This window comes from Strix uralensis, chromosome 8 (genome assembly GCF_047716275.1).
Source record: "Strix uralensis isolate ZFMK-TIS-50842 chromosome 8, bStrUra1, whole genome shotgun sequence".
Classification (NCBI taxonomy): Eukaryota; Metazoa; Chordata; class Aves; order Strigiformes; family Strigidae; genus Strix; species Strix uralensis.
This window is the reverse complement of record NC_133979.1, coordinates 12,959,980-12,986,614: the sequence shown is the minus strand read 5'-3', so window position 1 is coordinate 12,986,614 and position 26,635 is coordinate 12,959,980. Positions and strand designations below refer to the sequence as shown.

Genomic DNA, 26,635 nt, shown 5'->3' with positions numbered 1-26,635 from the left:
AGACTGGAAGCCTTGTGCCCTGCAGTGGGGAGTCGGGTCTTTCTGCTGGTGGGGCAGGGGCAGCCATCGTCTCTGCCCTGAGAGACTGAGCTGGCTGCAGGGTGCTGAGTGCTTGGCGCTTGCTTGGCAAACCAGCTCTGTGTCAGGGAGCACCTGCAAACAAGGAGTCTGCTCCTGCGGCTGCTGACCTGGCCTGCTGGAAAGCACTGCCGTGGGTGCTCCCTCTCTGGAGCACGTGTCCCAGCACGATGAGTATGTGGGACATTGTGCTTGGTTGTTCTCATGTCCTCACCTCAGATAGACTGAAGCACAGGAACAGGAATGGATGTGATAGGGAAACGTGCCAGAGATGGGGAGGCTGAAGGGACTCGGTGTGGTAATTTATCCAGGAGGGGAAGAGGGAAGTGACTACATCTTGGTCTACAATTACCACAGGAACATCCACTGTCATTTTGGTGGGCCTGGGGCTGACCATCAAGTTAGATGACTTTGTGCCCTTGACTGTTTAGAGGAAAATCTGCTTGGTAGACCTCATATTCACTGTCATGTGGGGTAGATTTGCTGCTCTCAATAACTCTGTATAGACACCTATGTCCCGGAGAGCTGCCCTGCTGGAGTGAGAAGCTGTGTGAGGTGGGAGAGCCCCTATGTGAGGCTCCCTGCCCTGCTCTGAAGGGCGATGAGGCTGGGTAAAGTCCTGATCCCCTCTGCCTTTGATATCTAGGAAATTATGAACTTCTCTGCTGTTGGCTGGATAAAGGGTTGTTTCTGTGCCTGTATGGGGGAGAGACATGCTGGAGGCTGTTGCAGAGCACCTCTAAGACAAGGCAGCTCCTGTACTTTTCTTCAAGCAGAGGAGTGCTCATAGGTGTAGAGTTTCCTTTCCGCAGTGTGAGTGCAGGTGAGCTGCCCTCTGACTTGAATGCCCACCTCTCTCCTTTGGGAGCAGCTCTCTCCATTCCAGTGCCCTCTCCCTTGCACCTGGCATGTCCTGAAGGAAAGTGTTGTGTTTTGATGGAAAGGTTGCTGCAGAGCTTATGCTTCATTAGCAATAATGGAGACCAGGTGGTTGTGCTGCTGACTAGACCTGAGCACAGTCTGCTGGGGCTGGATCTGTCTCAGCACAGGGAGGGCACCCATCCTCCACGCACATAGTGCTGTGGATCAGGTTGGGTGCAGCTTGGTCGCTATGTGGCAGCGGAGTCTGGTGTCACTCCCATCCTTGCTGGGATGGAGAGGGACAGAGTATGGACTCATCAGTACTGTGGGGCTGAGGTTGTTTGCATCTGGGCTCATCGCCCTTTGGCAGTGTTGGGGCATCTTTGCCATCCAGTCACCTGAGTGCAGGCTTAATTGGTCAAGGAGCTTTGAAAGGAAGTGGGAGCATCTAGGGTTACAGCGTTGGGTTTGGACCTCACAGCTGCATCTGTGCTGCTGCTTCCCTGGTGCCCCGGCCATCGAGCTGGGCTGTGGGGAGCGAGCTGTTTCCACTCTGGTTCTGTAGCAGGACTTCTGCTTCTGTATGGCCCAGGGCATGCAGCATATGGGCTGTGAAGCAAGAACCGTGCTGCTGCTCTGCATTTCTGAACTGTCCTGTTGTGTGTGCATAGGGCTCAGCGTAGAGAGGCTACAGGCAGGGCCTGAATTTTACTCTGCAGCAACTCCGGGCTAATACTAGGTGTCAGCCTGCTTTGTCACTGGCCCTGCTGGTTGGAGTGCATGGGGGAGGCACCTGATCTTGTAAGTGAGGAGGGGGCTGTAAGTGTAATCTGCAACAAGGTGTCATGCGTACAGACTTCCTCTGCAGGGACTCGAGGTCCTTCATAGCCTGGAGAGGGCTGCTGGAGAGTACCTGGGCTCTGTACTCTGTCCCTTAAGAGGATAGGGATGGTGAGCCCCATCCTGGATCTCTCTGCATAAAGGCCCTCCTGGGGCAAATGGAGATACTTTCCCCTTGCATATGGGACTGGACAACCCCAGAAGCTCCTGCAGGGCAAGGCAAAAGCTGCTGTGACTACAGGAGAGAGATTCTTGGAGTGATGGGGACACCCTGTGCCAAACACCATGCTTCTTACCCTGGCTCCCCACAGGCACAGCTAGCCTCCGCTCCCCTGGCTGCGTCCCCTCCTGTGGGCCCTGCCTGCCACGTGGCACTGTACAACCCAAGTGGTGACATGACGGTCCCAGGCGCGGGGTGTCAGGCTGCAGTCAGGGCTCGTCGGGGTGTACTCAGTGCTGGGCTGACAGAGGCTATCTCTGGCTCTCCCTGGCAGGAATCGCATGCATTGCACTGACGTTCGTGGATGAGCACGGCAACCCCACCTCACTGCCCCATGGGGAGAGGCCTGACCCTCTGAAGCTGCCTTCCTCCTCGCCCATCGTGGGCCTGCTGCAGGACACCGACTTTGAAAGCCTCACTGCAGTCAGCAGGCACCAGCCAGAGGCCGGCACCCTGCAGCATTCAGGTACGGAGTGAAACAGGCCCCAAGCTGCCCATTCCTTGCTGCCTCTGCATCCCCTGGGGCACCTAGGAGGGCTGGCTGGGGGTGCAGAGCCGTGCAGGACTGCCCTTTCCTCACAGAGCCCCGTGTGCTGGTGCGCCTGGATATCTGGGAGAAGGGCAACATCAGCCTGCTGCAGCTGTCAGAGAAGCTGCGCGGGGCCCTGCGTCACGCTCTCTGCGATGCCATCATGGAGTTCCTTGTGCTGCCGGCCCCGCTCTGCGTGGAAGGTGCCTGTCCCCTGGGTGCCGCAGACCTGGAGGAGCTGAGCTCTACAGGTGAGAGCCCGGCCAGGATGGCCACCCTGAGTCCCCAGCTAGCCTCTCTCCTCCCGTGTGGCCTGCGGGAGCTTGGCTCTGCTGGGGGGACTCAGATTGGGGGCACTGGGAGGGAGGAAGCTGCTCTCCCCTCTGCAAGCTGTGCTGTGTGATGTCTCGGGGAAGAAGCATCATAAAACTTAGGGTTGGAAAAAATATTTAAAGGTCTGTCTGCTCCCCAAGACTCAATCCACTTTTGCTGGATGTTACTGAGGGCTCTCTCCCTTCCCTCCAGCCAGGCTCTGGCCAGCCACAGTGGGGTACACAGGAACACCAGCAGTGTCACAGTGAGAGGCTCTGGGGAACCTGATTTGTTCTGTCTCCACAGGAGGCCTAAGGAGGACCATGTCGGAGACCAAGGGCCTGGCCACTGGTGGGGCTGGCAGGAGCTGTCCTCCACCCTTGCACTTCACCTCTGCCCCTTCGTCCAGCTCTGGGGAGCCAGTGACACCCACGAGCAAACTGGGACGCCGCAGCTTCTGGGACATGCTGGTAACGTTGCTGAGGGACCAGTGGGGAGCAGGGCCTGTGAGTCCTCATGGTGTGTCAGGCCAGGAGGAGTGGAGAAGAGGGATCTGGCTGGGGTTGGGAGGCCAGGCTGGTAGCAGGGACTTTGAGATCAGGGCACTGGCTAGGCTGTGCGTATGCACAGCGTTAACTTACCCCCTTCTCCTTAGAGCAAGGCAGAGTCCTCAGAGTTGGGCAGTCCCAAGACTACTGATGACATTGTGCTGGAGAGGCCAGAAGAGGCTCGCACGAGGCGGCGGCACAAGACTGAGAGTGTCAAGCAGCACCAGAGCCAGGATCGGGCCACAGCCACAGCTGAACTGGAACAGGCACAGAGGCAAGCACAGCCTGCAGGCCAGGCAGCCAGGGTGTTGTTCCCATCCATCTGCTGTACATTGCTTTGCAACCTGACATCCTGCTGGCTCCATATGTGTCCCTCTGGACCACATCCCCTTTCCTTGTAGTTTCTCCCTTACACAGCCAGTTAGGGGAGCTGCCTTCTACACACAAAGTCTCGATCCTTGTTGCTAGCATGCTGTTGGGAGTACTGCTGGTTCTCCCTGCCAGAGGTCCCTTCCCTGCACTGTGGGTCTCTGTGCAACACCTGACACCCCTATGACTACTGACCCAGAGGGACCAAGCTCAAGGGCTGTAACAACCCAAAAAGGAGGCTCCCTGGGCTCTGCTCTGGAGCTGGGAGGGAACCATTGCACTTTTGTGCCTTTGTTGCTGTTGACTGCTCTGGTATAACTGTGCTTCCCTTCCCTCTTCCCAGGCGCCGAGCCTGCCAGTTGGAAGAAGGGGATGTAGGTACCGTGCACCCACTCTTCAGTCAAACCTGCCAGCAGTGGATGGCATTCATGAACCACCTGGGTATGTGTCTCAGGCCCCACCTCTTCCAGATGGGCTGGGATTGGGCCTACCCAGAGCTCCAAGGACAAGTCCTCATATAGCACCAAGCCATCTGTCTTCATCCCTTGCTGATCTCTGCCGAGTTACACACCCTGTCTCTCCCCAAACTCCCCTGGAGTCCCATTGGCCTCAGGGCCAGCATCAGCATCACAAAGCTGTGGCAAGAGTCCTGGCATGTGTCTGTGCATCTGAACAAACCTGCTAATGCCTGTGGTTATGCCTTGTATGCTCTGAGTCCAGGACTTGCTGAAGTTGGCTGCAGCTGCTTTGAAGAGACCTGGACTCCAACAGCAGCTGCGGTAGTGATTTAGCTCCCAGATGTAGCAGGGAGGGAGGATCTGAGCCTCTGCAACGTGCTCTGGGGCTGTCAAGCTGCATGGGAGACCCCCACTCTTGCAGGGAGGGAGTGGAGGAGGAATGCCCTTCATATGGTGGGATTTGGGTCTGTGTGGCTGCCCTGTTGCTGCTTTCTGAATACTCCTCACTGCTGTGTTTGTACATCCTCTCATACCTCCTGCTGGCAAGGTAGAGCTGTCCTCCCCCTCTGGTGAGGATTAAGCCGGGGAGCAAACAATAAGTGGAGGAATAACATGCTGTGCTCAGGGCATGCAGGGAGTTTGGTCCAGGTCCCAGTTCAGGCCAGAGCCTGAAACCAAGGGTTATTTCAGCCTTTGTCGTCTTCTCCTGCATATAAGGTCCTTGTTCTCCAGCTCTGCCTGCCTCAGTCCCTGTCAAGGCAAGAACTTGGACTGCTCTGGGCAGCAGCCCTGCACTGGGGCTTCCTTAGTCCTCTCTGCTGCCCAGGTGGGCAGGGCTTGGCTCTGGGGCAACCTGGCACCTTGTTCTACAGTACTTCTTCCATGCAGGGTGCCCATCGGTGCAGCAGTGCTCGCTGGAGATTGTGTCCCGTTTCCTCCTGTCCTCCATCCTGGTGGAAGTGGTGAGCCTGGTCACTGCCCTGGCGAGTGACACCACTGTCAAGGTGTTTGAGCAGATCTGGTGAGTTATGTGGTTCATAGGGGGTTGTTTGGCACCAGCAAATGCCAGTCAGCTGTGCTAGCCTCTGCTGCCGTAGCTGTACTTGTCAGCCACCTCTGATGCTCTTCTTTGCAGCTACCATCGGGGCACTGCCTTCCTGCCCTACAAGCCTGGCCAGAGTGCCAGCCCTCGCCCTGCTGCCGTCAGACACTTCATCCTGCTGGGACGCAACTTCCAGCAGTGGCGTTGCAGCACGGAGCAGGGTGAGTGCCCAGCCAGGGTCCACGGGACTGTGTGCTGGGGGCTTTTGGGGTGGGACATGTATAAACAGGGTTCCCCTCCTTGTTGGGACAGACTGTGCCCGGTGGTGGGCAGTGGGTTGTGTTTTCAGCTCCTGAGATCTTATTCCCAAATTTGCTTGTAACTGCTTATTTCAAGATGAGCTGAGCGCTACTGCGGTACAACATCCTGTTACGCCACCTTAACAGCATGTGGGATGTAGGAGTAGGATGAACTGGTACTGAGGGTCATAACTCTGGCTTCTTCTAGCTCACAAAGGGCTCCAGCGCTTTGAGGCCATGGAATTCAGCTCGGCAGAGAGAGGCTCTGATCCCAGCCTTGTTGGACGAGACCTGGCACCCCGGCAAAGGTTCCTCTTCATGGAGATCATCGACAAAAAGGTAGCAATGGTCCCTGTGTGATGTTGTTTCCTGAAAGCCAGGCTGTTCCCAACTGGCCCAAGGCTAGGAAGAAGAGGAAGAGTGTCTCTGCAGGCAACCAGCCTTCCCAAAAGAGGAGCCCTCCAAAGCAGCAGTGCAGGATGTCTGCTTGTGCCACGAGCAGAGCTGGGGGTTCCCTGCAGCACTATGGGAAGTGCCAGGGTGGGCAGCAGTCCTTGCTGTCTCTGACTTCAGCTGCCCCTCTGTGGACTATAATTGCCCTTTCCCTCCCCACAGAAAGGCCCACATAGGGCTGGGCACTTGTGCTGCCAGTGCAAGTACCAGCAGCACTGCTGTGGCTGTTAACAGGGGGGCTGTGAATGAGCTGGTGCCACTCTCTCTCTGTCCCAGCCTTGTCATCTGAAACTGGCTGCAGCTGCAGCAGATACCACCCAGAGCACCTGGGGCAGCTTGTGTCACCATGCAGGCCCTCTCTGAGCAGATCCTTCAGCCTTCCTCCCCCTCCTCTCTCTCCAGCTGACACTCTACACCTACAACTGGTCCCCAGACCTGGGGGCCAACTTGAACTGCTCGCTGACTCGCCTGCTGCAGTGGCAGAATGCCCGGTCCCACATCGTGCACTGCCTGCTCAGCCAGAAGCTGGGACTCTTCCACCACCACTGCTTCATGGACACACCATGGCATGAGGACAGCAAGCAGGTAGGGCACCCTGCCAGGCAGGGCAGTTCTTTCTCTTCAGGAGGGACCTTAGCAGCTCAGGGGTCTGAGGAAGGTTGTAGACACTTCTGAGCTTCTGTGTGCTGGTTGGCAAAGCATCCCCAGGCGCTCAAGCGTCTGACTATGGCCGTGGCCAGCCAGGCTGTTGCTGTACACTCTTAGAGACAGCCAGAAAATGAAAGGGAAGCAGGTTCTGCTGTTGGCAGCACTTACCTTTGACTAGATTATTTAGGGTGGAAGAGGCTGAGGAATGGGCTTTCCACTGGGCCATGCTGGGCCAACACCTGTTCTCAGGACTGGTGATGCAGAAGGCCAACAGATGTGTCTGCAGGTGGCCAAAATTGGGTTTCCTCTGTTCTTGTGGGTGTTTGCTCTAAGGCTGGCAGTAAGGAGGCTTTCATGGCTGTGTCTGCTTGCTTAGGAGCCAAATCCTTTCCTGAACTCCACTTTGGAGGTGGATGCGCTGATCCGGAGCTCCAGCCCTCCGCCTAGCAAGGAACAAGGCCGGCTGAGCAGCTCTGCCCGCAGCCTGCCGTCTCTGCACTTCCATCCTGATGTGGTGCCCTTTGATGAAGCTCTGCGGGATGTTACCACTGTCAAGCGCATACCCCATGGGCCTGACTTGGGACCTTTTGACCCCGTGTCTCGGCATGGGGCCCAGTTCCTGGAAATCAAGACCCTGGAGAGGAAAGGTAAAGCAAGAGTTCTGGCACAGGGGACAGTTTTTGGCTCCTCCTGTCAGGGTGCCATGAGGGAATGGGTTATGGCCTGTGTAGGGTGGGAGTGAAGGGGAGTGGCAGTACTTGGGGCCGTGGCTTGATACTTATGGCTGCTCTCTTTCCTCCAGAACTGGAGAAGCAGATGAAGATTGAAAATCTCTTTGTTACCTGGCAGCAGAGATCGGCGCAGTCCAACATGCCTATCAGTGTGAGTGCAGCCCGAGTGGGCGGGCAGCAGGCTGGGCCTTCTCACAGCGCACTGGTAGCACCAGCTTCCCTATGGCAAAGGGAGCACTGGAGCTCAGAGCAGGGCGTGTGTCGGGGATAGTGTTTGACAGTGGACCGGTGCTGTCTGCTTGGACTTCTGGGGTTGCTGGGCTCTAGCACCACACTTGGGCACGGGGCCTCGCTGCCCAACACTGGAAAGGCTGTAAAGCAGCGGGTTCCCTCTTGAGTTTGATTTCCATTTGAGCAGCAGTGCAGTGTTGGGGACTGCTTGCTCCCAGGCTTGATGAGGGATGTGTGCTGTAACCTTGTGCCTCTTGTCCTGTGCAGCTGGCAGACCTGGAGACCCTGAAGCAGTCCTCGCGCCTGGTTCACTACTGTGCTACCCCCTTGCTCTTCGACCCTGCTTTCCGGCAGCAGATCCAGACCGACCAGCAGGGCAAGGTAGAGGGGAAGGTGAGTGTCAGCAAGCGCCAGTGGCATTGGGCTTTGTGCACTGGAGCAAAGGATGGCTTTGCAATCTTTTCCCAAGACAGAGGTACTCTGAGCTCACCCCTGCGTTGCAGGGTGAATTTGCACCCTGTAAGATGGAAACTCCGAAAATCCTTGGGTCCTCAAAGCCTTTCTTCTGCAGCCACACCATCCCTGGGGGAGACTGACTCCCTTTTTCTACCCAGGGAATTCAGAGCTGAGTCTAGTTTAGCCATCAGAGTGTGCTGTCTGGTACTGATCTGTTAGGGAAGCAGAACTTCCCTTTATGCATTCAGCAGCCAGACCTGGTAAACCTTCCCTGGACCCAGCAAATAGCTGGAACAATTGAAAGCAAACCATCTGAATCCTGAGCAGGTTGCAGTCTGACAGATTTTAACTGGTGCAGATCCTGTACTGGCTGTTCACGGTCTGTATGTGTGTCAGAAGGGAAGAACAGGCTCTTGTAATTTATCTAAATGTCAAAAGGATTCTGATAGGGTCTTTAAGCAGAGGTTGCTACAGAAATTGAGCACTCGTAAGCAAAAGGAAAAGTATCATCACAGAATGAAAACTTCACTTTGTTTTTGGAACAGAGCGAAATGAAAATTGGTTATTCAATTTGAAGAGCTGGGCAGCAGGGGTTTCAAGGTTGTGTATTGCGTTCTCTATCTCCAGATCATTTATTGCAGTACATATGAGATGTCGGGTGTTGCAATGCTGTATGGCTGTTCAGATTTGTCAGAACAGAAAATGAACTTGAGAGAGACCTGAGTAGCCTGTGAAATGAGGGGTATTGTGGGAGCTGGGACCTGGTTCTCAGTAAGACAGAGCACAATGTGGAGATAAATTTGAACTCCTATATTGTACACTAACTGCAGAGCCTGTACAGAGCAGACAGCTCAGTGGATTTCTTCAATTCATGAAGAAATCAGTTGGATACAAAAGGCAAACCATTTAGAGTTCATCAGAAAGGGGTGTTAGTATTATGTGTAAAAGTCCAATACATTTCCAGAATACTAGTGTATCAATGTCTTCATCTGGACAGTAAGTGTGAGACCAAGCATCTTGGGCCAATGGCACTGACCTAGAGAGTCTCAGAAGGTCAGAGAGTAGCCAGAGATCCCAGGTAAGGAGACTGCTCCTGGGGTAGGTGAATGAAAGGACAAATAGAAATATGTAAAAGAGCCACAGCATTGAAATACAGAGATCAAGAAAAGAAATCTCAGTCTCTCACAGCACAAAGACACTTTAAGTCATGAAAAGGAGAACTGAAAATGGTTAAAAGGAAACACTGTTTCTATTCAGTGCTGGTGAACTACTAGTAAATCCTACAAACTCAGCAGGATTCATAAGGGGATGTGAATTTTCCTTTTCTGCCAGGTCACCTTTTCCTACAGTCTGCTGCAGGGATGTTAGGCCTGTCCGTGGCTGGGTAAATCTTGGATCTTGTGTTTCGGCACGTGCACTAAGACAGTGTTTGGGCAATCAGCTGTTAGTACTCTGACAGAGAGAGGTTTGCCCTCTGCTCAACCAGGACACCTGGTGATGTCCCAGCAAGTGTCACCTGCGGGAGCCAGTCACAGCAGGTCTCCTTAGGAAATGATTTTCTCTTCCAGAAGCGCCACCGTTCAAATGACTCTACAGCTTCAGGGAGAGACCGCAGCCACAGCTGTGACTCGGCGGAAGCGCTGCCCTGCAAGGTGAAAGAGGAGCCCTGGCTGCAGGAGATGTGCAATGCCTTCTTGCAGCAATACATCCAGTACCTGCAGAGCATGGGCTTCATTCTGGTCCAGGTGCGGCCACCCTCACCCACCACTCGCAGGTCAGTGACATTCTGGGAGCCCTGTTGTTGTTGAAGGGCGGCCACACTGAGCTGTGCCCTGGTTTGACACACGAGATGTTGGCTCCCCTGCTCAAGGCTGTCTCTGCTGTCATTTCCAGTAGCACAAGCCGGATCCGAGCTCTGGCAGCAATGGGTGTGGAGGGGAGAGGGTCCTTTTCCTACACGAAGCCAAAAGCAGAGGGGAGTCCAAAGGTGAGTGCATGTCCATGAGAGGGGTGGAACTGGGATGGAAGTCAGGCTGTGGAGTGGGGCAGTTCTCCTGGTTGGCTTTTGAATCAGTTTCAGGCAGAAAGCATGTGAAAAGGCAGAGAAAGCATCAAAGCCAAAAAAAGTCTGTCTAGCTCAGCACCATCTTTGGGATGCTGGGTCAGATGAGACCTCCTTGCCCTCCCGCGTGTCATCCTGCAGCCCTTGGAGCCCCTTCCTGGGCCTGGGTGGAACCCAGGACAAATCTCAAAAGGACAGCAACAACTTGGAGGGGACTCAGAAGAGGAGCAGGGTGACGTGTGGCCAGGTCAGCTGCCTTTGGGTGTGGTTCTGGAGGTTTACCTCAGCATCTGTGGTTAAGGACAACTCTGGGGCAGAAGGATCGTTAGTTAGTGAGATGAATGCTGAAGTTGAAGAGGTCAGAGGAGATAAACCTGGAATGGCTCTACTGTGAGAGCAGGAAGAGCAGACTGAGGTTCCTCATTTCTAAGGAAGTGACAGCTAGGGAGGAACAGGGCAGAGCTCTATCAAATCATAGCTAACCTGGAAAGGGATTGATTCCTTGCTGTCTTATTCAATACATCACCTAGACAGCATCAAACGGAAGTATTGGGAGCCAGTTTCAAAGATGAAGAGAGCGTGTCTTTGTGCAGCAGGTAACAGTGCTCATTATCAATAGGTTTTGTGAACACTAATAGCTTACATGAGTTCTGTGAAAATGAGCTTACAAGAGAGAGTAGGTAACTACCTGGAAGAGGAATCCATCTGAGTCACTAGATAGGCAGAAGCCACCTGTGGCTCATGAAATCACCCAGGGGTGATGGGAGCACATAACATTTGCTCACCCTTTTCTGACACTTTCCTGGCATCTGCCTTTGACTGATGTTGGTACAGGATTGTGGGCAAGGCAACACCTTGCAGTTAAATGAGAAGAGAGCAATCCACTGGAACAACTTAACAGGGGACAGATGAATTTGCTGGCAGCTAAGCTCCGAGTCCAGACTGGATGCCTCTGATAGCTGCTGTGTCAGGCAGATGTGATGGTCTGGGGAGAGCTCAGCAGGAAGAGTTGGGAGTGAGGTTTTATGGGCAGCATCACTCCTGAGCTCACAGTGTCCTTGAACTCTAGAGACACCCTGTCTTGAGTAAACAGGAGGTGAAGGGAACAGTGTGCCTGGTGTGCCCTCTCAAAGGGTGTTTATTAAGTTTGTTAGAATTCTTGTCACGCTCGGCTCTGGCACGTCTGCTCTCCTCCCTCCAGTGAGGGTGCTCAGTTGATGAGGCTCCTGTTTCCACCTCTGCCACAGAGCCTTGTGACAGCCTCACACCCTGGGTTGCTTTCCTGTGCCAGAGAGCCTCTTCAGCTTTGTCCTTCTCTTCTCAGAGCACAAGCCCTGCTGTTGCCACCTATCACCTACAGAGAGCTCTTCCAGGTGGAATTGTGCTGATGGAGTTGGCATTCCAGGTAAGAAAGAACAAGAAACAAAGTATGATCTCTGGGGGTTCAGAGACAGTCTTCAGAGGTGACAGAGTGATGAGGAGGAGTGCAGCAGGGACATGTGATTCTTCATTTCTTGTCCTGCCTCTTCTGTGGTCCTGCAGGACTGTGGATCAGGTAGAGATGGTTCTGCGGGGCTCAGAGCAGTAAGAGTTGCCTGGAGGGGGGGCTAATAAAAGCTACAAGGGCTCAGCACCAGGTAGGGTGCTCTGTGCTCATCCATGTGTTGGCTGGGCCAGCTTGATTCAGACAGGAGGGGAGACAAAACATGGAGCAAGAGTGTCTGGGAGCCAGCCCAGAGGATGAAGCATGGGGGCTGTTCTTCCCTGGAGAGGCCCAAGGCTTTCACTGTGCTCATGTGCTCTCTCCTCCAGGGCTATTACTTCTGTGTGAAGCAGTATGCGCTGGAGTGCTCGCGGATCCCCATGGGCCAGTCTGTGAACTCCCAGGTAACGGCTTTGCAGGCACAGCTGGTGCTTCTCAGGGTCAGGGATGCTTTGGGGAGGCAGCCATCTCTGGGACAGAGCGGGCATTCCAAGTGTAGCAAGTTCTAGAGAGCTCTGTTCCCTCCTCGTGGAAAAGCAGAACCACAGAGAACCTTCTGCAGCCATGTGCCCTCCGTGGCATGCTGCTTGAGCAGATCTGGAGTGCAGTGAAAGTGGGTGGGAGGTTTGGCAAGAGAATGATGCCTGTCCTAGCTTGGGGAGCAAGACAGAGCAGACTGGGGAGCAATAGGAGCAATTCTGGCAAAGATGACTGCTCCAGGGAAAGTCAGTGCATGGAAAGCCAGAAGCTCTCCGCTTCCCTTGGAACAAGAAGGAAGTGGAATGGGAACAGGGATCTGTGAACATGGTTGCTGCCCTTTGTGGGAGGAGATCACTTTCTGCACCAGGAGCCCTGGTTCTTGATACCTCAGTGCCTTGCTCTACAACACCATGGGTTTGCCTGCTCCCTTCTCTCTTGGTGTGTCAGGGTGTCTCCTGCCTGTCCCCAGGGCACTGGGTGGCTGCCTACAGGCTGGTCGGCCCCAGTCTGTCTGAGGCAGGTGTGCATGACGATACTGTCCTTTTCAAGGTGGCTCTGTAGCAAGGCTGCGTCTTATATATGCCAAGAGTGGCTCTCCTAAGCTTGGAGCCTGCCAGGACCTTGCCTGAGGGTTTGCTGAGCCTTTCCTGGGAAGCCTGCACATGCACAGCGCAGGGTTACCAGGCTGCAGCTGGCATTGCAGGGAACATCCAGGCTCTCTTTGGCTGACTTGGGAAAAGACTTTGCCTGGTTTTGCAGTGGAAGGGTATGGTCCTGGGAGCAGTGGGCAAGAGGTGTGGGGCTTGCTGCAGGGGCCTGGCTCAGAGTTCTCCCAGGTGGGGCAGTTGAGCTCCTCTGGCCCTTTTCTCCCCTTGTCCCACCCTGGGCCTGTGCAGGACAGGCTGGATGCAGGAACAGGGCTGGGCAGTGCCTTGTCTCTCCTCCCACTGGCTGTGCATCTCTCTCCATCAGGGCACTCTTACAGCCAGAGCTCGCAGCAAGAGCTGCATGGGACCCAGCTCCGTCTCTGAGTCTGCGGTACGTCCTCTCCTCCCACTGCCATGCTGAGCATGGCAGGACCTGCCAGTGCAGGGCTGAACCTCCCACTGGCTGTGCTTCCACCCTTCCTGCCCCAGCGCCGGCTGTGGGAGCTGCCTCTTGCCTCCTGTGCCAGTGCCTTCCATAGCAGTACCTACCACAGTGGGCAGCACAGCTTGGGAGGAGGATGGGGTGGGCCCCAGGTGCTGGCATGGGGGCAGCGCCTTGTGTTTCTTGCTCTTCGCCCTGCCTTTCATGTGGCAGAGCTATAGGCTCCTCTCTGGGCTCGCCCTGGCTGTGCGGGTTGCCCTCTGACTCATGGCAGCAGCAATGCAGGTGGTGCAGAGAGCGAGGCCAGCCTGTTCTCCTGTCAATGCCTCCTTCCTGCTGGTTTTCCCTGCTTGCCCCCTTCTTAAGCCAAGGGATTATGATCTGGGTCAATTGCCCAAAGGTGTCAGAGAGCCAAAAGACATTAAAACTGTGGGCCTCTGGCATGAGGGCAAGGCTGAGGCCTTCACCAACCCTGTCCCCTGGCACAGGAGCTGCAGTTGTGCTGGGAGCATGGCCAGAGCTGAGTGTGTGCAGGCTGGTGCTGCCCCAGTGAAGAACCAGCATGCTGTGCAGAGGCGATGGCCACATGCCAGAGGGATCCTGTCTGGACACGGTTGGATCTGGCTTCCCAGCAGCCAGCCTGGGTCCCTGTTCGTTTCTGAGCACAGGGCATTAGCAACTCTATTGTTGCCCATCTCTGGGTTCAGCCACTCCCCGCAGGCCCCTGTGCTGCCTCCTGCTCTCAAATGACATTCAGGGAGTCAGTCTTTGCCTGTAGATCCAGAACTTGCTGGGGCTCCAGCCCCAGTGTGTCCTGTACCCGCTCAGGGACGAGGCAGTGCAGAGCAGCACTCAGCTGAAAGAAGGCTGTGTCCTCCTTCATAGCCACGTGGCCTTCAGCTTAAGGGGGGGATGAACCTCATGCCAAAAAGGGAGGCAGTGCTGATCAGTCTGTGCTGTTACTGGAGACCTGGAGTGGGGTCAAGGGTGGAAGGAGACACCAAGCTGGATGCCCCGGGGGCCAGGCCTGCAGGTCTGCTATTTGCACTGTGCACACAGCTTCTCGGCTGCAGCCTGCTCTGGTGTCGGCGCAGGGGTGGCTGCACTGGCTGTGCCATGCCTTGCTGTCAGCAGGGCTTTGCAGGAGGGTGTGAGGTGCCTGGTAACATTCCTGCCTTGACTCCCTGTCCCTTCACAGCTCTCTATGCTCTTCACGGAGGAGTGTGACAAGGTGCGAGACCTCATGCATGTGCATTCGTTCAGCTATGACTTCCACTTGCGTATAGTCCACCAGTATCTGCTGGGTTCCCACATGACTCTCCGCCAGGGCTACCATCTCACCAGCTTCCTGGAGGATTTCATTGCCCACCACCCCGACATCCCCAAATTTGGCCGCAACCACGTTTTCCAAGGTGTGTAGCTCAACATGTGATCAGTCTGGGGTTGATCGCCAGCCCATAACTTGGCAAAAGGTTTCCAAGTGCTTTACAAATAAACCTGACCTTTGGAGTATGCAGGGAGCTGACAGGGAGAGGGTGACGTGAGGGGCCCAGCTCCAGAGGAACACTTTGCTGCTCTGTTGTGGAAGGGAGGTGGGTTGTTTTAGAGCTCTGTCCCCCAGAATGGTTTGTAGGACACTGCTCTGCCCAGGTAAGAGGCACTGAGTGTCTCCTGTGATAGCAATGTGTCCTTTCCCCTAGGCATGCTGGCCCTGCCCACCAACATGATCACCGCACACCAGCTGTACAACTACATTGCTGACCACGCCAACACCTACCACATGAAACCCCTGCGCATGGCCCGGCCGGCCACGGGCGGTGACAACAAGAAGGGGACACCAGGCACAGAGCAGAACGAATATGCACTGGTCTCTATTTGGAACAGGTGAGTGCATCTGCTGAAAGTTTCTGGAGCTGCCAGAGATCGGTGGGTACCCCCTAGTCCTGGGGACACTGCCCTGAGGTGCCAGCAAAGCTGACTGTTCTACACAGTGTCAGGCAGCTCTTCTGCCCCGCTTTTCTGAGGTGGCCAACAGGGGTGGTGTGCCTGTGTGCTCATGCATTTGACATTTCCCGTAGCACTTCTGAGGAGTCCTGCTGTGTTGAATTCCCTGTGCCCAGTAGTTCCATTGTGACCAAGAGCTCTGGGGGAACAAAGTGAGGTACCCTTCATATTGCTGTGCTTTTGCTCCCAGCTCGGGCTCCTACAAGGACTCTGAAGGTCTGCGTCATCACGATGACTTTGATGTGTCCCTCCTGGTGTGTCACAGTGCAGCACCGTTTGAGGAGCAGAGCGAGGCAGAGAGACGCATGCTCCGGTGAGCACTGGGGGCCCAGAGACATGACATCAAAGCTTCCTGGCTGGGGAGGAGGGCTCTGGGAGGGCCTGGCTCTGTCTGGGACATCACAGGCAAGTTTGTTGCTGTCTGGGGACGATCCTCACAGGGAACTGGGCGGTGTGGTATCTGTCCTTGTCTGGGCGGAGGAGCACCCTTACTGGCAGGGACAGAGAGGCCCATGATTCATTCACAGCCCAGCTGAGAAGGGAGCAGCCCTTCCCCAGGTCACAAGTGTCTCCTTGCTCTCAGCTTGCGTTTCTACGTCATCATGACTAGCCAGCGGGAGCTCTTTCCCCGGCTCACGGCCGATATGCGACGCTTCAAGAAGCTGCCACGCTTGCAGCGGGAAGTGCTGGAGCCTGTGGTGGGCCGGGCAGCCTGGGAGGCAGCGGAGCCAGAGACCAGCCTGGGGCAGCAGCAGCCGGCAGAGCGGGAGCTGTGGCAGGACGTGGAGGACAGCAGCGAGTTCTACGCGGGGGGCACGCAAGTCAAACTGGGGCCAGGGCTCTTCTACACCTCACCGCTCTTCCCCTTGCTGGCCTCCGAGGTGGCCTCGGCCCAGAAGCAGCTCAGCAGCATGGTGCAGCTGGCCAAGTGCCACTGCCGCAGGGACAACCTCTGGAAGCGCCTCTTCCTTCTGGAGCCTCTGGCTTCCGACAAGCTGAAGTTGGGCAAGCTCTCGCTGGTGGAGCTGGAGGAGCTGCTCGATGCCGTGCATGGAAAATCCATTGCTGATGTCGACCCCCAGCTGGTGAGCAGCAGGGATGGAGCCATGGTGCACAGCAGCTGCTGTTCTGCTCTGGGGCTGGCATGGGGCGCCAGGTGAAGGACCTGCAGGGCACATCTCTTCCTGCTTGGTGGGAAGGCAGAGGCAGGAACATAGCTCCTAGCTGGCAGGGGAAGGGTGAGGCTGCATGGACCTGTCTACGGAGGTCAGCGTGCCTCAGTGGGCTGTGAGGGATGCATCTGATTTGGGGTCTGAAGGCTGCTGTGGCATTATGGCTGCTGGTGCCATGGCTAGAGGGAGGCTGAAATCAGCCCTTTTCTATGCCCACAGGGATGCTTCCTCACCATGACAGTCTCTTGGTACCAGAGCCTCATCAAAGTGCTGTTGAGCCGCTTTCCCCAGAGCTGTCGGCACTTCCACAACGCTGAAACTGGCACTCAGTATCTGGTAAGACAGCCCGTCACCCACCTGCAGCCGCTCTCCACTGCCTGCTGTGGCTTCTCACAGTGTGAGCCTGGCACGGGCTGTCAGGACAACGTGGGCACCATCACAATGTTGTTCTCCACTCTGCTACTAGTGCAGCGTGAGGTGTGTGCTCCTGTGGTACAGCAGTGTCTGTTTGTCTGCCCCTGGCAGGCAGGACACTCTGCACCCCCAGAACCTCATGCCGTGTATAGCCCCATGGGTTAGCAGTGTCACCTGTGAGCCCGGCAAACCTGCACCTTCACAGCTCTATCCTGGCACTCATCCTGCACAGCAGCATGTCCCTGGGTGGGTGCTGTTTGTATCCCTGTCCTGGGGTTTGTACTGTTCCCTTTCCAACGTGTGCTGTGGCTCTCCTGACAGGTCGTGCTCAACCAGAAGTTCACGGATTGCTTCGTTCTTGTGTTTCTCGATTCTCATTCAGGAAAGACGGTAAGAACTGGGAAACATAAGAGCAGCTATATTGGCTCAGGCCAGGGATCTTGTCTAGATTCATCCAGCAGTGGCCAAGGGCAGGTGCGCATGGGGAGAATAAGAACAGGCCAAGAAGCTTGTGACACCTTTTCTAAATACTGTCCCAACATCTGACAATCCATGGCTCAGGCCTATACTGAGCTAGAAGTGCCCTTTGCTTTTATTTAATAGCCCTCCACAGCTTTATTTTGCTCAGTTAATTTCTGGCATCCATGATTTCCCCTGACTTGAATCTCTGAGGCAATTACAATCTAGATGAAGAACTACCTTTCTTGGCTTGTTTTTGAAGGTCCTTCTGCTCGTTTTGTGTGATGCCCCTTTGTTCTTGTATTAGAAAACAGTGAACAGTTGATCCTCTTCTCCTTCGTAGGGTTGTTTTTGGATCATGCTGTCAGCCTTCTCTCTATTCAGTTTAGAGAGTCCTGTATTCAGCCCAAAGCCAGATCACACTGGGTCTGGCTGGGAAGGGTCACCAGTGCTGTGGTCTGCTTCTACCTGGGCAGAAAGGAAGGGGACCTGCACTGTGAGGGTCCCAGCAAACCTGCATGGGCCTTGGCCTTTGTTGGACTCGAGGGGAAAAAATACTCTGCTTTCAGCTGTGCTCCCAGGCAGGGTGCAGGATGGGTCACAGGGAATGCATCTCCATGGGAGAGCAGGGGATCTACAAGACATTCCAGTCCACAGTGAGGCTTTTGCAGAGACTGCAGCTTAACTGATCCCTTTAAGTAAATCACACTCCATCTTAAAAGGAGGTAGGGGAGACAGAGGCAGGGCCTGTTGGAAGGCTGCTCAGTGCCTCCTGTCACCTGATGGTGAAGAGCCCTTCCCATTTTGTGCTGGAGCTTTTGTCGTGGCCAGTTCTATCCTCCATGCCAGTGGTAGCTCAGAGCTGAAACTGCTCTTCACTGTGCACAACCACTTCCTCCCTGGTCCACTAGATTCACCTCCGCAATCTGAAGGTGGAATTTTTGCTAACTCCATGTTGCTGTGTTAAACAAGCTGAGCTCTTGAGCCTCCCTTCCCTTCCCCAATGGCTTCATTGTCGTCCAGAGCCGTCGAGGGCTCAGGTCAGCCTTTGTAAATAAAGGTGTCCGAGACAACACCCAGTATTCCTGAGGAGTCTCAGCAGAGCCTTCTGCGATTGGACTAAGGCTGTCACTGCCTGGTGCTTCTGGTACAGCCTAGGGTGGTATTTGCCTTTTCATGGTCATGTCTTACTGGTCACAGGGTCACCTTGTGGTCATTGATATGATGTACCCAGACCCTCCATCACCTCTCCCAGTGACTCCCATCTTATAACAGAAATCCTTCGTGTTCCTCACTTTGTATTTTGTGCTTAACATTCATCCCATTCCTGTGGCCTCTCAAAAGTCTCTAAGGCTTTTTTTGCATTATCCCAATCCTCTTCTGTATTACTGCCTCAAATTTTATCAGCGTGCTCCTCATCTTTGTGCCAGACTCATTAAAGTACTAGGCAAGATGAGTCACAAAACCTGTCCTGAAGGAACTCCATTTGTAACCTCTCTCCAGCCTGCTCCTTCCTCTTTTGGTTCTACCATCTTCACCTTACAATTACAATTTGTTAATTCCTATCTTTTCAGCTTACCTAAATATCCCACATGGCACTACATCAAATCCTTCCTGAAGCTCAGATAAGATGTACCATGATTCCTTTGTCTAGAAGTATTACCTTATCAAAGAGAACTTTAGCGTTAGCACATCACTTTGGTAACATGAAGCTGCATTTTCCTCATGGTTCTTTCTCTTTGAGCCTGCTCTAAAGCCTTGCATGCTGCTGCAGTTACGCTCACAAATCATTTTCTCTTCCCTCTTAAATGGTGGTGGTGCATTTGCTGTTTTGCAGTTACACAGCTGTTCTCATGGCTTTACGAGTTTGTTAGGGAACCCTGACTGCTAGATGTGCAGCATTTCAGTTCTGGAGAACATCCAGTCACTGTGTCATTCCTCCATGATGCTGAGTGCACCAAGTCACTCACGTTTTTCTTCTGCTTCAGCTCCTTCAACCTTCTCTTCTGAACCCTGTTCTCTGTTCCCCTCTGCCCTTGCCCTGCCTTGTCAGTACAGTTGCTAATGAGAATGGAGCAGCCAGCATTTATTTTTAGGACTGCAGTTATTACGTTTAATCTCCTCCCCTTCCCCATTTGTTGCACTCCTACTCTTTGCCTTAGAAGAAGAAATTTCCCTCTAATTTCCCTGGAAGCCCCTATTACTGTGGTGGCAGTAGGATCCCCTCCTCTCCTGAGGTTGCTGCTGGGGTTGGGATAACTGCAGATGTATGGGGGCTGGGACAGAGTGAGTGGGCAAGTCCTTGCACCTAATTTCCACCAGAAAAATTGGGAGGAGGCTGAAACATGCTCTGTCACAGGAGGAGGCACTAGCTTAGCGCTGTTGGCACTAAAGAAGTCCTAAAAGACTTCTCCCAGCCCCTGCCTGCCACTGCCAAAAAAGTGCCCACGCAGCTGGGCTAGGGACTACACAGTGCTTGTCTGAATCCTGTCCCCTGACCTGCTCCTCCTTCTCAGCAGAGCCTCACCGTGGTTTTTCGGGAGCCGTTCCCAGTGCAGCCCCAGAACAGCGAGAGCCCTCTGCCCCAGCTTGTGTCCACATACCACCACCTGGAGTCAGTCATCAACACTGCCTGCTTCAACCTCTGGACAGGCCTGCTCTAGCACTGGCACCCGTGTACCGGACCCCTCGGCGCGGCTGTGCCATGGGTGACGATGGGGAAGAACAGGCCTCTGGAGGGGTCCTGTGCTCCAACACTGCAGGCACCGCTGCTCGTGGCACGTGTGGGTACTGAACTGAGGAGCCTGGGGATATGCACCTCCGTCGTTGGCTGGCTGGCTGGTGTGGCCCTCAGTGTGCTGGTGTTGGTGGGTTTGATACGGAATGACCTTGAACCACACCGCAAGGGCAGGAGCTTGGCTGCTCTGGCTCGGCTGAAGCAGAGCGACTCTCAGGGACATGGCTTTGGCATCTGCAGGTGAGTTCTGCCTGCTCGGAAGGCACAGAGGAACACGTATGGCACGTCTTCTGCACAGGGCAGCATCACACAGTGCTCTGGCTTTAGGCAGAAAGACTCCTGGACTTGAGGGCTCTGGGCAGTGTGGCTGCCCGCTTTGGGCCTTTTGCTTTCATCAGGAGAGCACCAAATGGGACAGGAAGGGTGAACTGGACCAGTGGAAGGTTTTATGGAGATGTACATTAAAGCCATTGACGTATCTGTGAAATAAACTGAACCAGATCCGTGTTCGGGTGCCGTAGGCTAGGATGTGGAAAGCCTCCTACAGGGGCACAGAGGCATCCCTGGCTGTGGGACTGGCTGGGTTTGCAGCAGTCTCACACTTGCTCCGGAGCAGGAGCAGCAGGGCAGACCACAGCCCCAAGTGTCTGTGGGCAGGCAGCCCACAGCCTCTTACCTTGGTTGGGCAGCCTGTGAGGGGGCTGCTTACTTCACTTTCTCCACCTGCTGCAGGGCCAGTGCTGGGCACTGGCAGCAGCCGTGAGAACTGCAGGGCTTCTGCAGTCCAGAACCCTCTTACCACAACTCCAGGCACCAGCTGGAGCTGGACTAGGAAAACTCATGCCCCTCCCAAGGAGCGAGTGCTCCCCTCAGCAGGGCAGACTGGAAGCCTCTCCCTGGACACCCCTGCAAAGCGGAGGTGAAGGTGCTCCTATGTACCACTAGTCACTTACAGTGCTGCCCAGGCCCTGCAGACAGTGTGTGAGTAGATGGGGTCAGAGTGCTTGGGCTGGCCCAAGAGGGCCTGGGGAAAGGAAATACAACACAGGTGCTCCTAACATTTCTCTAGGAATCATCCCAGCCACCACCATCCCCTAGCCCTAGAGAAGACACACATGTTCCTCTTAAGTCATTGCTTTGACTTTTATTCCAGTGGTTTCCTTGTTTTAGTTGGCTGCCTTGCTGGTCCCACCGTGCTGCAGCCCTCGGCTCTCCCAGTATGAGCGCAGCCAGCCCAGACCTTCCAGGGTGTCTCCTGGAGCGACAGGCATGCCCACGCAAGCTGGAGCAGCTTCTGCTCGGGGCAGGGCTCTTGTCCCCGGGCAGGAACTCTGATGCCCAGGACCTGCCTGCTGGTCTGTGCTTGGATGTGGGGCTCAGACCGCCTGCGGGCCCACTCACCTTTCGGAGCATACTCGCACCCCACGTAACCAGTGTAGCCGAGGGACTCCAGGAGCTCAAAGATGTAGGGGAAGTTCAACTCTCCAGGGCTGTTGGGCTCGTGCCGCCCTGGCACCTGTGCAATCTGGATATGACCTAGGGAGGGAACAGGAGCTGCTCAGCCCTGCTTGCAGCCTTCTCCAGGCATGAGACAAAGTGCCCCAAGGGCAGCCCCACACCCCCAGCCCCCAGCCAGCCAGGACAGAGCGTGGGGCAGGAGGGCCCCATCTTAAAGCTGCTCCTGCCCCACGGCCACAGAGGAGCCAGTTTGGGTGCAGGGCCTTACCGATGAGTGGGAAGTATGTCTCCAGGTTGCGTGACAAATTCCCATCCATGATCTGGCAGTGAAAGAGGTCCTGTGGGAGAGCGGAGGATGCAGCAGCTGTTCAGCAGGGAGCAGTCAAGGATGGCTGTGCTACAGCCCCTGTCCGTCCCCAGGAGGGGGTAACAAGCCTGCACCCCCTGGGCTTCCCCTGGGGGCCTGTGCAAGGTTCCCTGGTAGAGGGTGGACCCTGGAGATCTTCAATGCTGACTCACCAGCTGCAGCTTCAGGTTGGGCCGTCCCACCTTCTCCAGGATGGCAGCAGCTAAGGGTGCAAGAAATGAGAAACCATCACCCCCAGGCTAGAAGCTTCATGGTGAAGCCCTGAGATCCTCTTCATCAACTGTGTTCCCTCAGCATCTTCCTGCATGTGAGGCAACCTCCTGTCTTTCAGACTGGGGATGCTTTTCCTCCTCTGAAGGAGACTTTGGGGAAGAGGTGGCTGCCTTACCTTGGTGTGGGGTGTTCAGATAGTAGCTAGGGTCAGTGATGCGGTTGTTAATAGGCTCCACCAGTCCAATCATGTCTTCCTGTAACACAGTAATGTCACCCAGCAGAGCATCCTGTCATCTCTGCAGCAGGGAGCACTCCTTCCCCATGCCAGGCTCCTGGGGGATTCTCCATCCCCGGTACCCTAAGACCATGTAAGTACCTATGGAGCAGGACCTATTCCCCACTTACCTGGGCCAGGAGGTCAGCAGCATATCTGAGATTCTCAATGAAGGTGGTTTCCATCTCGCTTGCCACTGCGGCCAGGTCTGTGCCCAGGGGAACCCGCCCAGCCATCAGGTGGATCCTGCAGACACACAGCAGTCAACCACAGGCAGCAGCTTCAGTGATTAGCTGGTTGGATGTAATACACCTTCCTCCGCTGATAGAAAACAGGGCCAGGCTGGGGGAGCAGACACAGAAGGCGGTAAGAGGAACCATCTCCCCTGCAGGAGGCACAACTGGCACCAGCGAGCTGCAGGGACACAACACACACCATCCCACCACAGTAGGCAGAGGGATGTCTTTGAATCTTTTGCCTGACAAACTGCAGACCTTGATTCTTCCGTCTTTTGCCAGCTCCCTCCACTTCTTTCTCCCCGAGGCTGGAGCTCTCTTAGGGTCTCACTCCTGGGGCTGCCCTGAGGCCAGCAGGATGGGCAGCAGGCGTGCTGCCTCTGCCGGGGACAGCTTCCATGCCTTGTCTCACCGCTTGCTGGCTTAGTGCCGGGAGGGGACGGTGGCCAGTGCCTGGCTATGCGAGACTACGTGCAGAACTCACTGGCCAGGCAAGAGCAAGGAAAGTGTAGGGTGAAAACAAAACCCTTTTCATTCTGCCTATTACCAGAGTGCAAATGAGTCTGGACAAGCCCTGTCCTGCCTGGCCCGTGCCCTCTGCAGGGCTTTGGACTTTCTAAGGGAAAGAATGATGCAAAGTAAATGGAATAAAAGGGCCACGTTGGGTTTCTGAAGGGGATTGTGCCAGTTGCATCTCTTACAGTGTCTCTGCTGTGCTGTAATCAGTGTGGCCTTCAGTAAAGTAACTGTTGTGTCCTGGGGCAAACGACTGGTGCAATCAGGGAGGAAAAAAGGGAGGATTATCATGGGGACAGTTATGCAGAGGTGCGGACAAAAGCCTCCGCGGTGGAGGGCAGGGTGGACGAGAGTGCCTGCCAGCTCTGGGTCACTCCCAGGGAGCACATTCTGGCCATGGGTCTGCAACGAACCGGCTCCCGCCCGACGCCCCCCAGCAGGGAGACGCTGCCCGGGAGAGGCTCCGGGACCCGGCGGCTGGAGGCACCGCGGGGCAAAGGGCGAACCGCGCTCTGAAGAAGAGCCGTGGCGGGATGGCGGAGGAGTGCTCTGGGGTCGGGGGCGCCGCAGGAGCGGGGGGTCCTGCCTCGCACCTACCTGGGGCAGCCCACCGCCCTGGCGTACTGCACCGCCGCGGCCAGGCCCTGCCGGAAGGCAGCCTGGCGCCCGGGCACGGCCGCCAGCCCCATCTCGCCCGCCTCCGGGTCCCCTACGAGAGAGCGGCGGGGTCAGCGGCACCGGGACACCCCCGCGCCCCCCACCCCCCCCACGCGGCCCGGGGGACGCGGCGGTACCGGGGGGGGTGTTGAGGAGGACGATCCGCACCCCCGCCCGCTCCGCCGCGGCCCGCAGCGCCTGGGCCGGGCAGCCCGCCGGCCAGGCCGCCTCCGCCGCCCCGAACCCGGCGGCCGCCGCCGCCTCCAGCCGCGCCGGCAGCGACGGGAGCTCCCGGAACAGCCACGACAGGTTAGCGGAGAAGCGCAGCGACATGGCGGGCGGCGGGGCGGGGCGGGGCCACGGGGGGGCGGGGCCGAGGCGGCGGGTGGCGCCCGGGCAGCGCGGCCGGTGCGTCCCGCGCGGGCGGCGGCGCCTGTGGGCGACGAGGGCCCACCCGCGGGGCTGCGGGGGGGCCCCGCCTGCGAGCGAGCCCCCACCGGCTGGGCCCGTGCCGGGGCGCGGCCTCTCCCCGGCAGCTCACGGCTCCGAGGGCCGGCGGCGGCTCCAGCGCGTGCCCGCGGCCACGCCGGGGCCTGGTGCCGCGGGCCCGCGTGGGTCAGCGGCCCCGCGCCGCGCAGGCAGGGCCGGCCCCGCGCTGCCCGCGACACCATCGGGGGCGGGGGGCAGGGGCGGCCTCCCCGGAAAGGTGTTTTTGCCAGGTGTTGGCCTGACATACACAAAGCGCCGTGTTAATTGGTTTCCTGGGGAGCTTGTCTCTAACAATGTCTCATTATGCGAGAAACGCTTTTTCTTTTGTCCCACGCTCTGCATATTTTACCGTAAAACGTTCATCTCCACTTCTGCAGAGCTGTGGCTCTGCTGTGCAGCAGTCCGACCTCCGCAGTGCCCGTCCCCGGTCCCTGTCCCCCACGCTCTCTGTGCCTCAGGCACAGGGTGGGGTGTGTGTCCTGTCCAGCCCACGACCGTGACATACAGCTGTGGACATTTTGCAGCCCCTTGTGCTGAGCCTGTTCCTGGGGGCTCTCACCCGCCCTGCCTGGGGAGCCCTGTGTGCTCCGGCTCCTCCGTGTCCGTGGCAGAACCCTCTGCAGCCCCAGCCCCGTGCCCGCTGCCAGCCCCAGCAACCCACAGCAGCCTGGGAGAGCGCGGCGGCAGTGCTGCCCCGGCAGAGCCCAGCCACAGCAAGAGGGTTTTGGTGGGAGGGCAGGGCAGGGCCACCAAAGGGCAGAGCAGTGACGATGCTGTTAAAGAGTCTTAACTCAATTAAGGCTATTGATTAATCAATTAGAAGAAGCTTGACTCAACTTCTCGGTAATAATCCAAACTATCCCCAGTGATGGACAGCTGTGCAGGGGGTGGCATCCGTGTCCCCAGCACGCACGTCCGCAGTGCCCATGTCCCCAGCCCACATCCCAGTGCCTGTCCCCAGCACACAGACTGCTCCCTGCCTGCAGCTGCCATGCCAAGGCACCGCTGCGCCTTCCCTGCGTCCTTCTGCAGCCTTGCCCCACGGGGTGTGGGGTTGGTCTTCCTCTTCAAACACATCCAGGAGGTGCCTGAGCACGCTGGGCTCAGCACCGGCTGGCGGGTGGGTGGCAGAGCCACACGGGGAGCCCCAGAACAAGGGGTGGCACCTGCCTGGCCCAAGGGTGCAGCCTTACCGGGTCCTTGCACCTTGGGACTGGGAAGGCGCCCACCAAAGCCGTGTGCCATCCCACCCTGGCAGGCACGGCCACATCTCCAGGCACCGGTCAGGGGCAAAGCCCAGGAGGCGGCAGGTGGTAGCAGGAGAGCTTTGCTGGGGGGAGCAGCAAATAAACACATAGCTGAGCCCCAGCATGCGGGTGACCCAGGCAGTGAGACAGAAACACGGGGAGCCCTCACAGCAAACCTGCCCTGCTGACGGCAAGCGAAGCTGCTGGGCTCCGTGCTGAAGCGTTAATGGCATCTTTATATCTCTGGTAATATATTGCATTGATTTTATCTTGTTATAACTGCGGTTCCTGCATTGCAGGCCGGTCTTTTGTCACTTTACCTTGACAGGGCACAGTGAATTTACTCCCGGTCGTGCCACTTGCGGTGCTGGAGCTGTGTGCCACGTTGGCGCTGGGGCCTGTGCTTGGTACCCGCTGTTTGGGGGAGCTGGCATGAGCGTGGGGTCAGACCAGCACCCATGTCCTCCCAGGGCATCAGGGTGGGGGCTGAGCGGGGCGCTGGCACAGGAAGGCATCTTGGTGCCAAGCATCCCTGCCGCTGCCCGGGAGTTTTATTGGCCCAAAGAAAACATAGCTCCTGCACATTTTATTAGGGATCTGACATTTTGGTGCAGACCCGGCTCTGGCCTCTATGATGGTTGGGGTGGGGAGGCGGCGAGTGGCCCCCGCTCCCCGTCACAGTGCCTTGGGATGCCCTGCAGCACCAGCAGCAGCAGCCGAGCTGGCTCCCCCCCAGAGCCCACAGTAATGGAGGCACCAGTCCTCCCAGTACCCCATAAATCCCCCAGCTCGTTGTGCTGCAGGGAAGGTTTTATCTCTCTCCTTCTTTATGAAACACATTTTAATTTAAATTGACATTTCTGTATTTTAACTACCTGTCCCTGGGCTCCCAGGTGGCTCAGCTGCTCCCTGGGGGCCAGGAGGACTGAGGTGCTGCAGGCTGGGGTGGCTGGATGGCACCGTCCCACTGGGGTTTGTCACCCCTGTCCCTCCTGGGCACCCCCAGACCTGTCCCACTCCCTCTGCACCCCATGGCTGTGCGAAGCAATCTGGGGCTGGGGCTGGGAGGGGGGCACCTGGGGGTGTCACTTCCCCCCTGGGCTTTCTTCTCTGCTCTAAAGCACCCCAATGTTTGCAACCATGTTTAGTTTTTGGCTTTTATAGGTGAGTAAATTCTAGCCTTTTTATGTGCAGAAAAAGGCT

General features: G+C 56.4%; 2 protein-coding genes across 17 annotated transcripts in view; one reads left to right on the top strand and one right to left on the bottom strand.

Moving 5' to 3' along the window:
* SZT2 (SZT2 subunit of KICSTOR complex) overlaps window positions 1–20,481 on the top strand; it is a 60,219-nt gene extending 39,738 nt beyond the window's left edge. For 8 of the 16 annotated variants that reach the window (XM_074876265.1, XM_074876269.1, XM_074876266.1 and 5 more), the window contains 24 exons: window positions 2,274–2,465; window positions 2,582–2,779; window positions 3,147–3,310; window positions 3,496–3,662; window positions 4,101–4,198; window positions 5,104–5,236; window positions 5,351–5,478; window positions 5,765–5,895; window positions 6,412–6,594; window positions 7,034–7,304; window positions 7,460–7,539; window positions 7,887–8,012; window positions 9,644–9,849; window positions 9,969–10,062; window positions 11,462–11,542; window positions 11,950–12,024; window positions 13,073–13,138; window positions 14,388–14,601; window positions 14,890–15,073; window positions 15,384–15,506; window positions 15,777–16,278; window positions 16,585–16,701; window positions 17,101–17,169; window positions 19,755–20,481. In XM_074876265.1, coding sequence (XP_074732366.1) covers window positions 2,274–2,465; window positions 2,582–2,779; window positions 3,147–3,310; window positions 3,496–3,662; window positions 4,101–4,198; window positions 5,104–5,236; window positions 5,351–5,478; window positions 5,765–5,895; window positions 6,412–6,594; window positions 7,034–7,304; window positions 7,460–7,539; window positions 7,887–8,012; window positions 9,644–9,849; window positions 9,969–10,062; window positions 11,462–11,542; window positions 11,950–12,024; window positions 13,073–13,138; window positions 14,388–14,601; window positions 14,890–15,073; window positions 15,384–15,506; window positions 15,777–16,278; window positions 16,585–16,701; window positions 17,101–17,169; window positions 19,755–19,901 — 3,749 coding nt within the window. In that variant the 3' untranslated portion in view covers window positions 19,902–20,481. Of the gene's footprint in view, window positions 1–2,273; window positions 2,466–2,581; window positions 2,780–3,146; window positions 3,311–3,495; window positions 3,663–4,100; window positions 4,199–5,103; window positions 5,237–5,350; window positions 5,479–5,764; window positions 5,896–6,411; window positions 6,595–7,033; window positions 7,305–7,459; window positions 7,540–7,886; window positions 8,013–9,643; window positions 9,850–9,968; window positions 10,063–11,461; window positions 11,543–11,949; window positions 12,025–13,072; window positions 13,139–14,387; window positions 14,602–14,889; window positions 15,074–15,383; window positions 15,507–15,776; window positions 16,279–16,584; window positions 16,702–17,100; window positions 17,170–19,754 lie in introns of those variants that run through there. The other 8 variants (XM_074876270.1, XM_074876264.1, XM_074876267.1 and 5 more) reach the window with 7 other exon arrangements.
* A 618-nt stretch (window positions 20,482–21,099) lies between these two features.
* On the bottom strand, window positions 21,100–24,034 carry HYI (hydroxypyruvate isomerase (putative)). Its single transcript, XM_074876261.1, has 8 exons — window positions 23,834–24,034; window positions 23,637–23,748; window positions 22,419–22,533; window positions 22,189–22,267; window positions 21,953–22,002; window positions 21,702–21,771; window positions 21,377–21,511; window positions 21,100–21,230 (listed from the first exon to the last, which is right to left on the bottom strand). The coding sequence occupies exons 1-8, from the start codon at window positions 24,027–24,029 to the stop codon at window positions 21,142–21,144; spliced, it is 846 nt and encodes a 281-aa protein (XP_074732362.1). The 5' UTR covers window positions 24,030–24,034; the 3' UTR covers window positions 21,100–21,141.
* Window positions 24,035–26,635: the final 2,601 nt, after the last annotated feature.

What these genes read in the sequence shown, in the direction of transcription:
- HYI (XM_074876261.1), bottom strand. Translation starts at nt 24,029, where the DNA reads ATGTCGCTGCGCTTCTCCGCTAACCTGTCGTGGCTGTTCCGGGAGCTC. An exon ending in CCAACCTGAAGCTGCAGCTG is followed by an intron (nt 21,772 to 21,952) that starts GTGAGTCAGCAT and finishes GCTCTCCCACAG; the next exon opens with GACCTCTTTCACTGCCAGAT. An exon ending in GACATACTTCCCACTCATCG is followed by an intron (nt 21,512 to 21,701) that starts GTAAGGCCCTGC and finishes TTCCCTCCCTAG; the next exon opens with GTCATATCCAGATTGCACAG.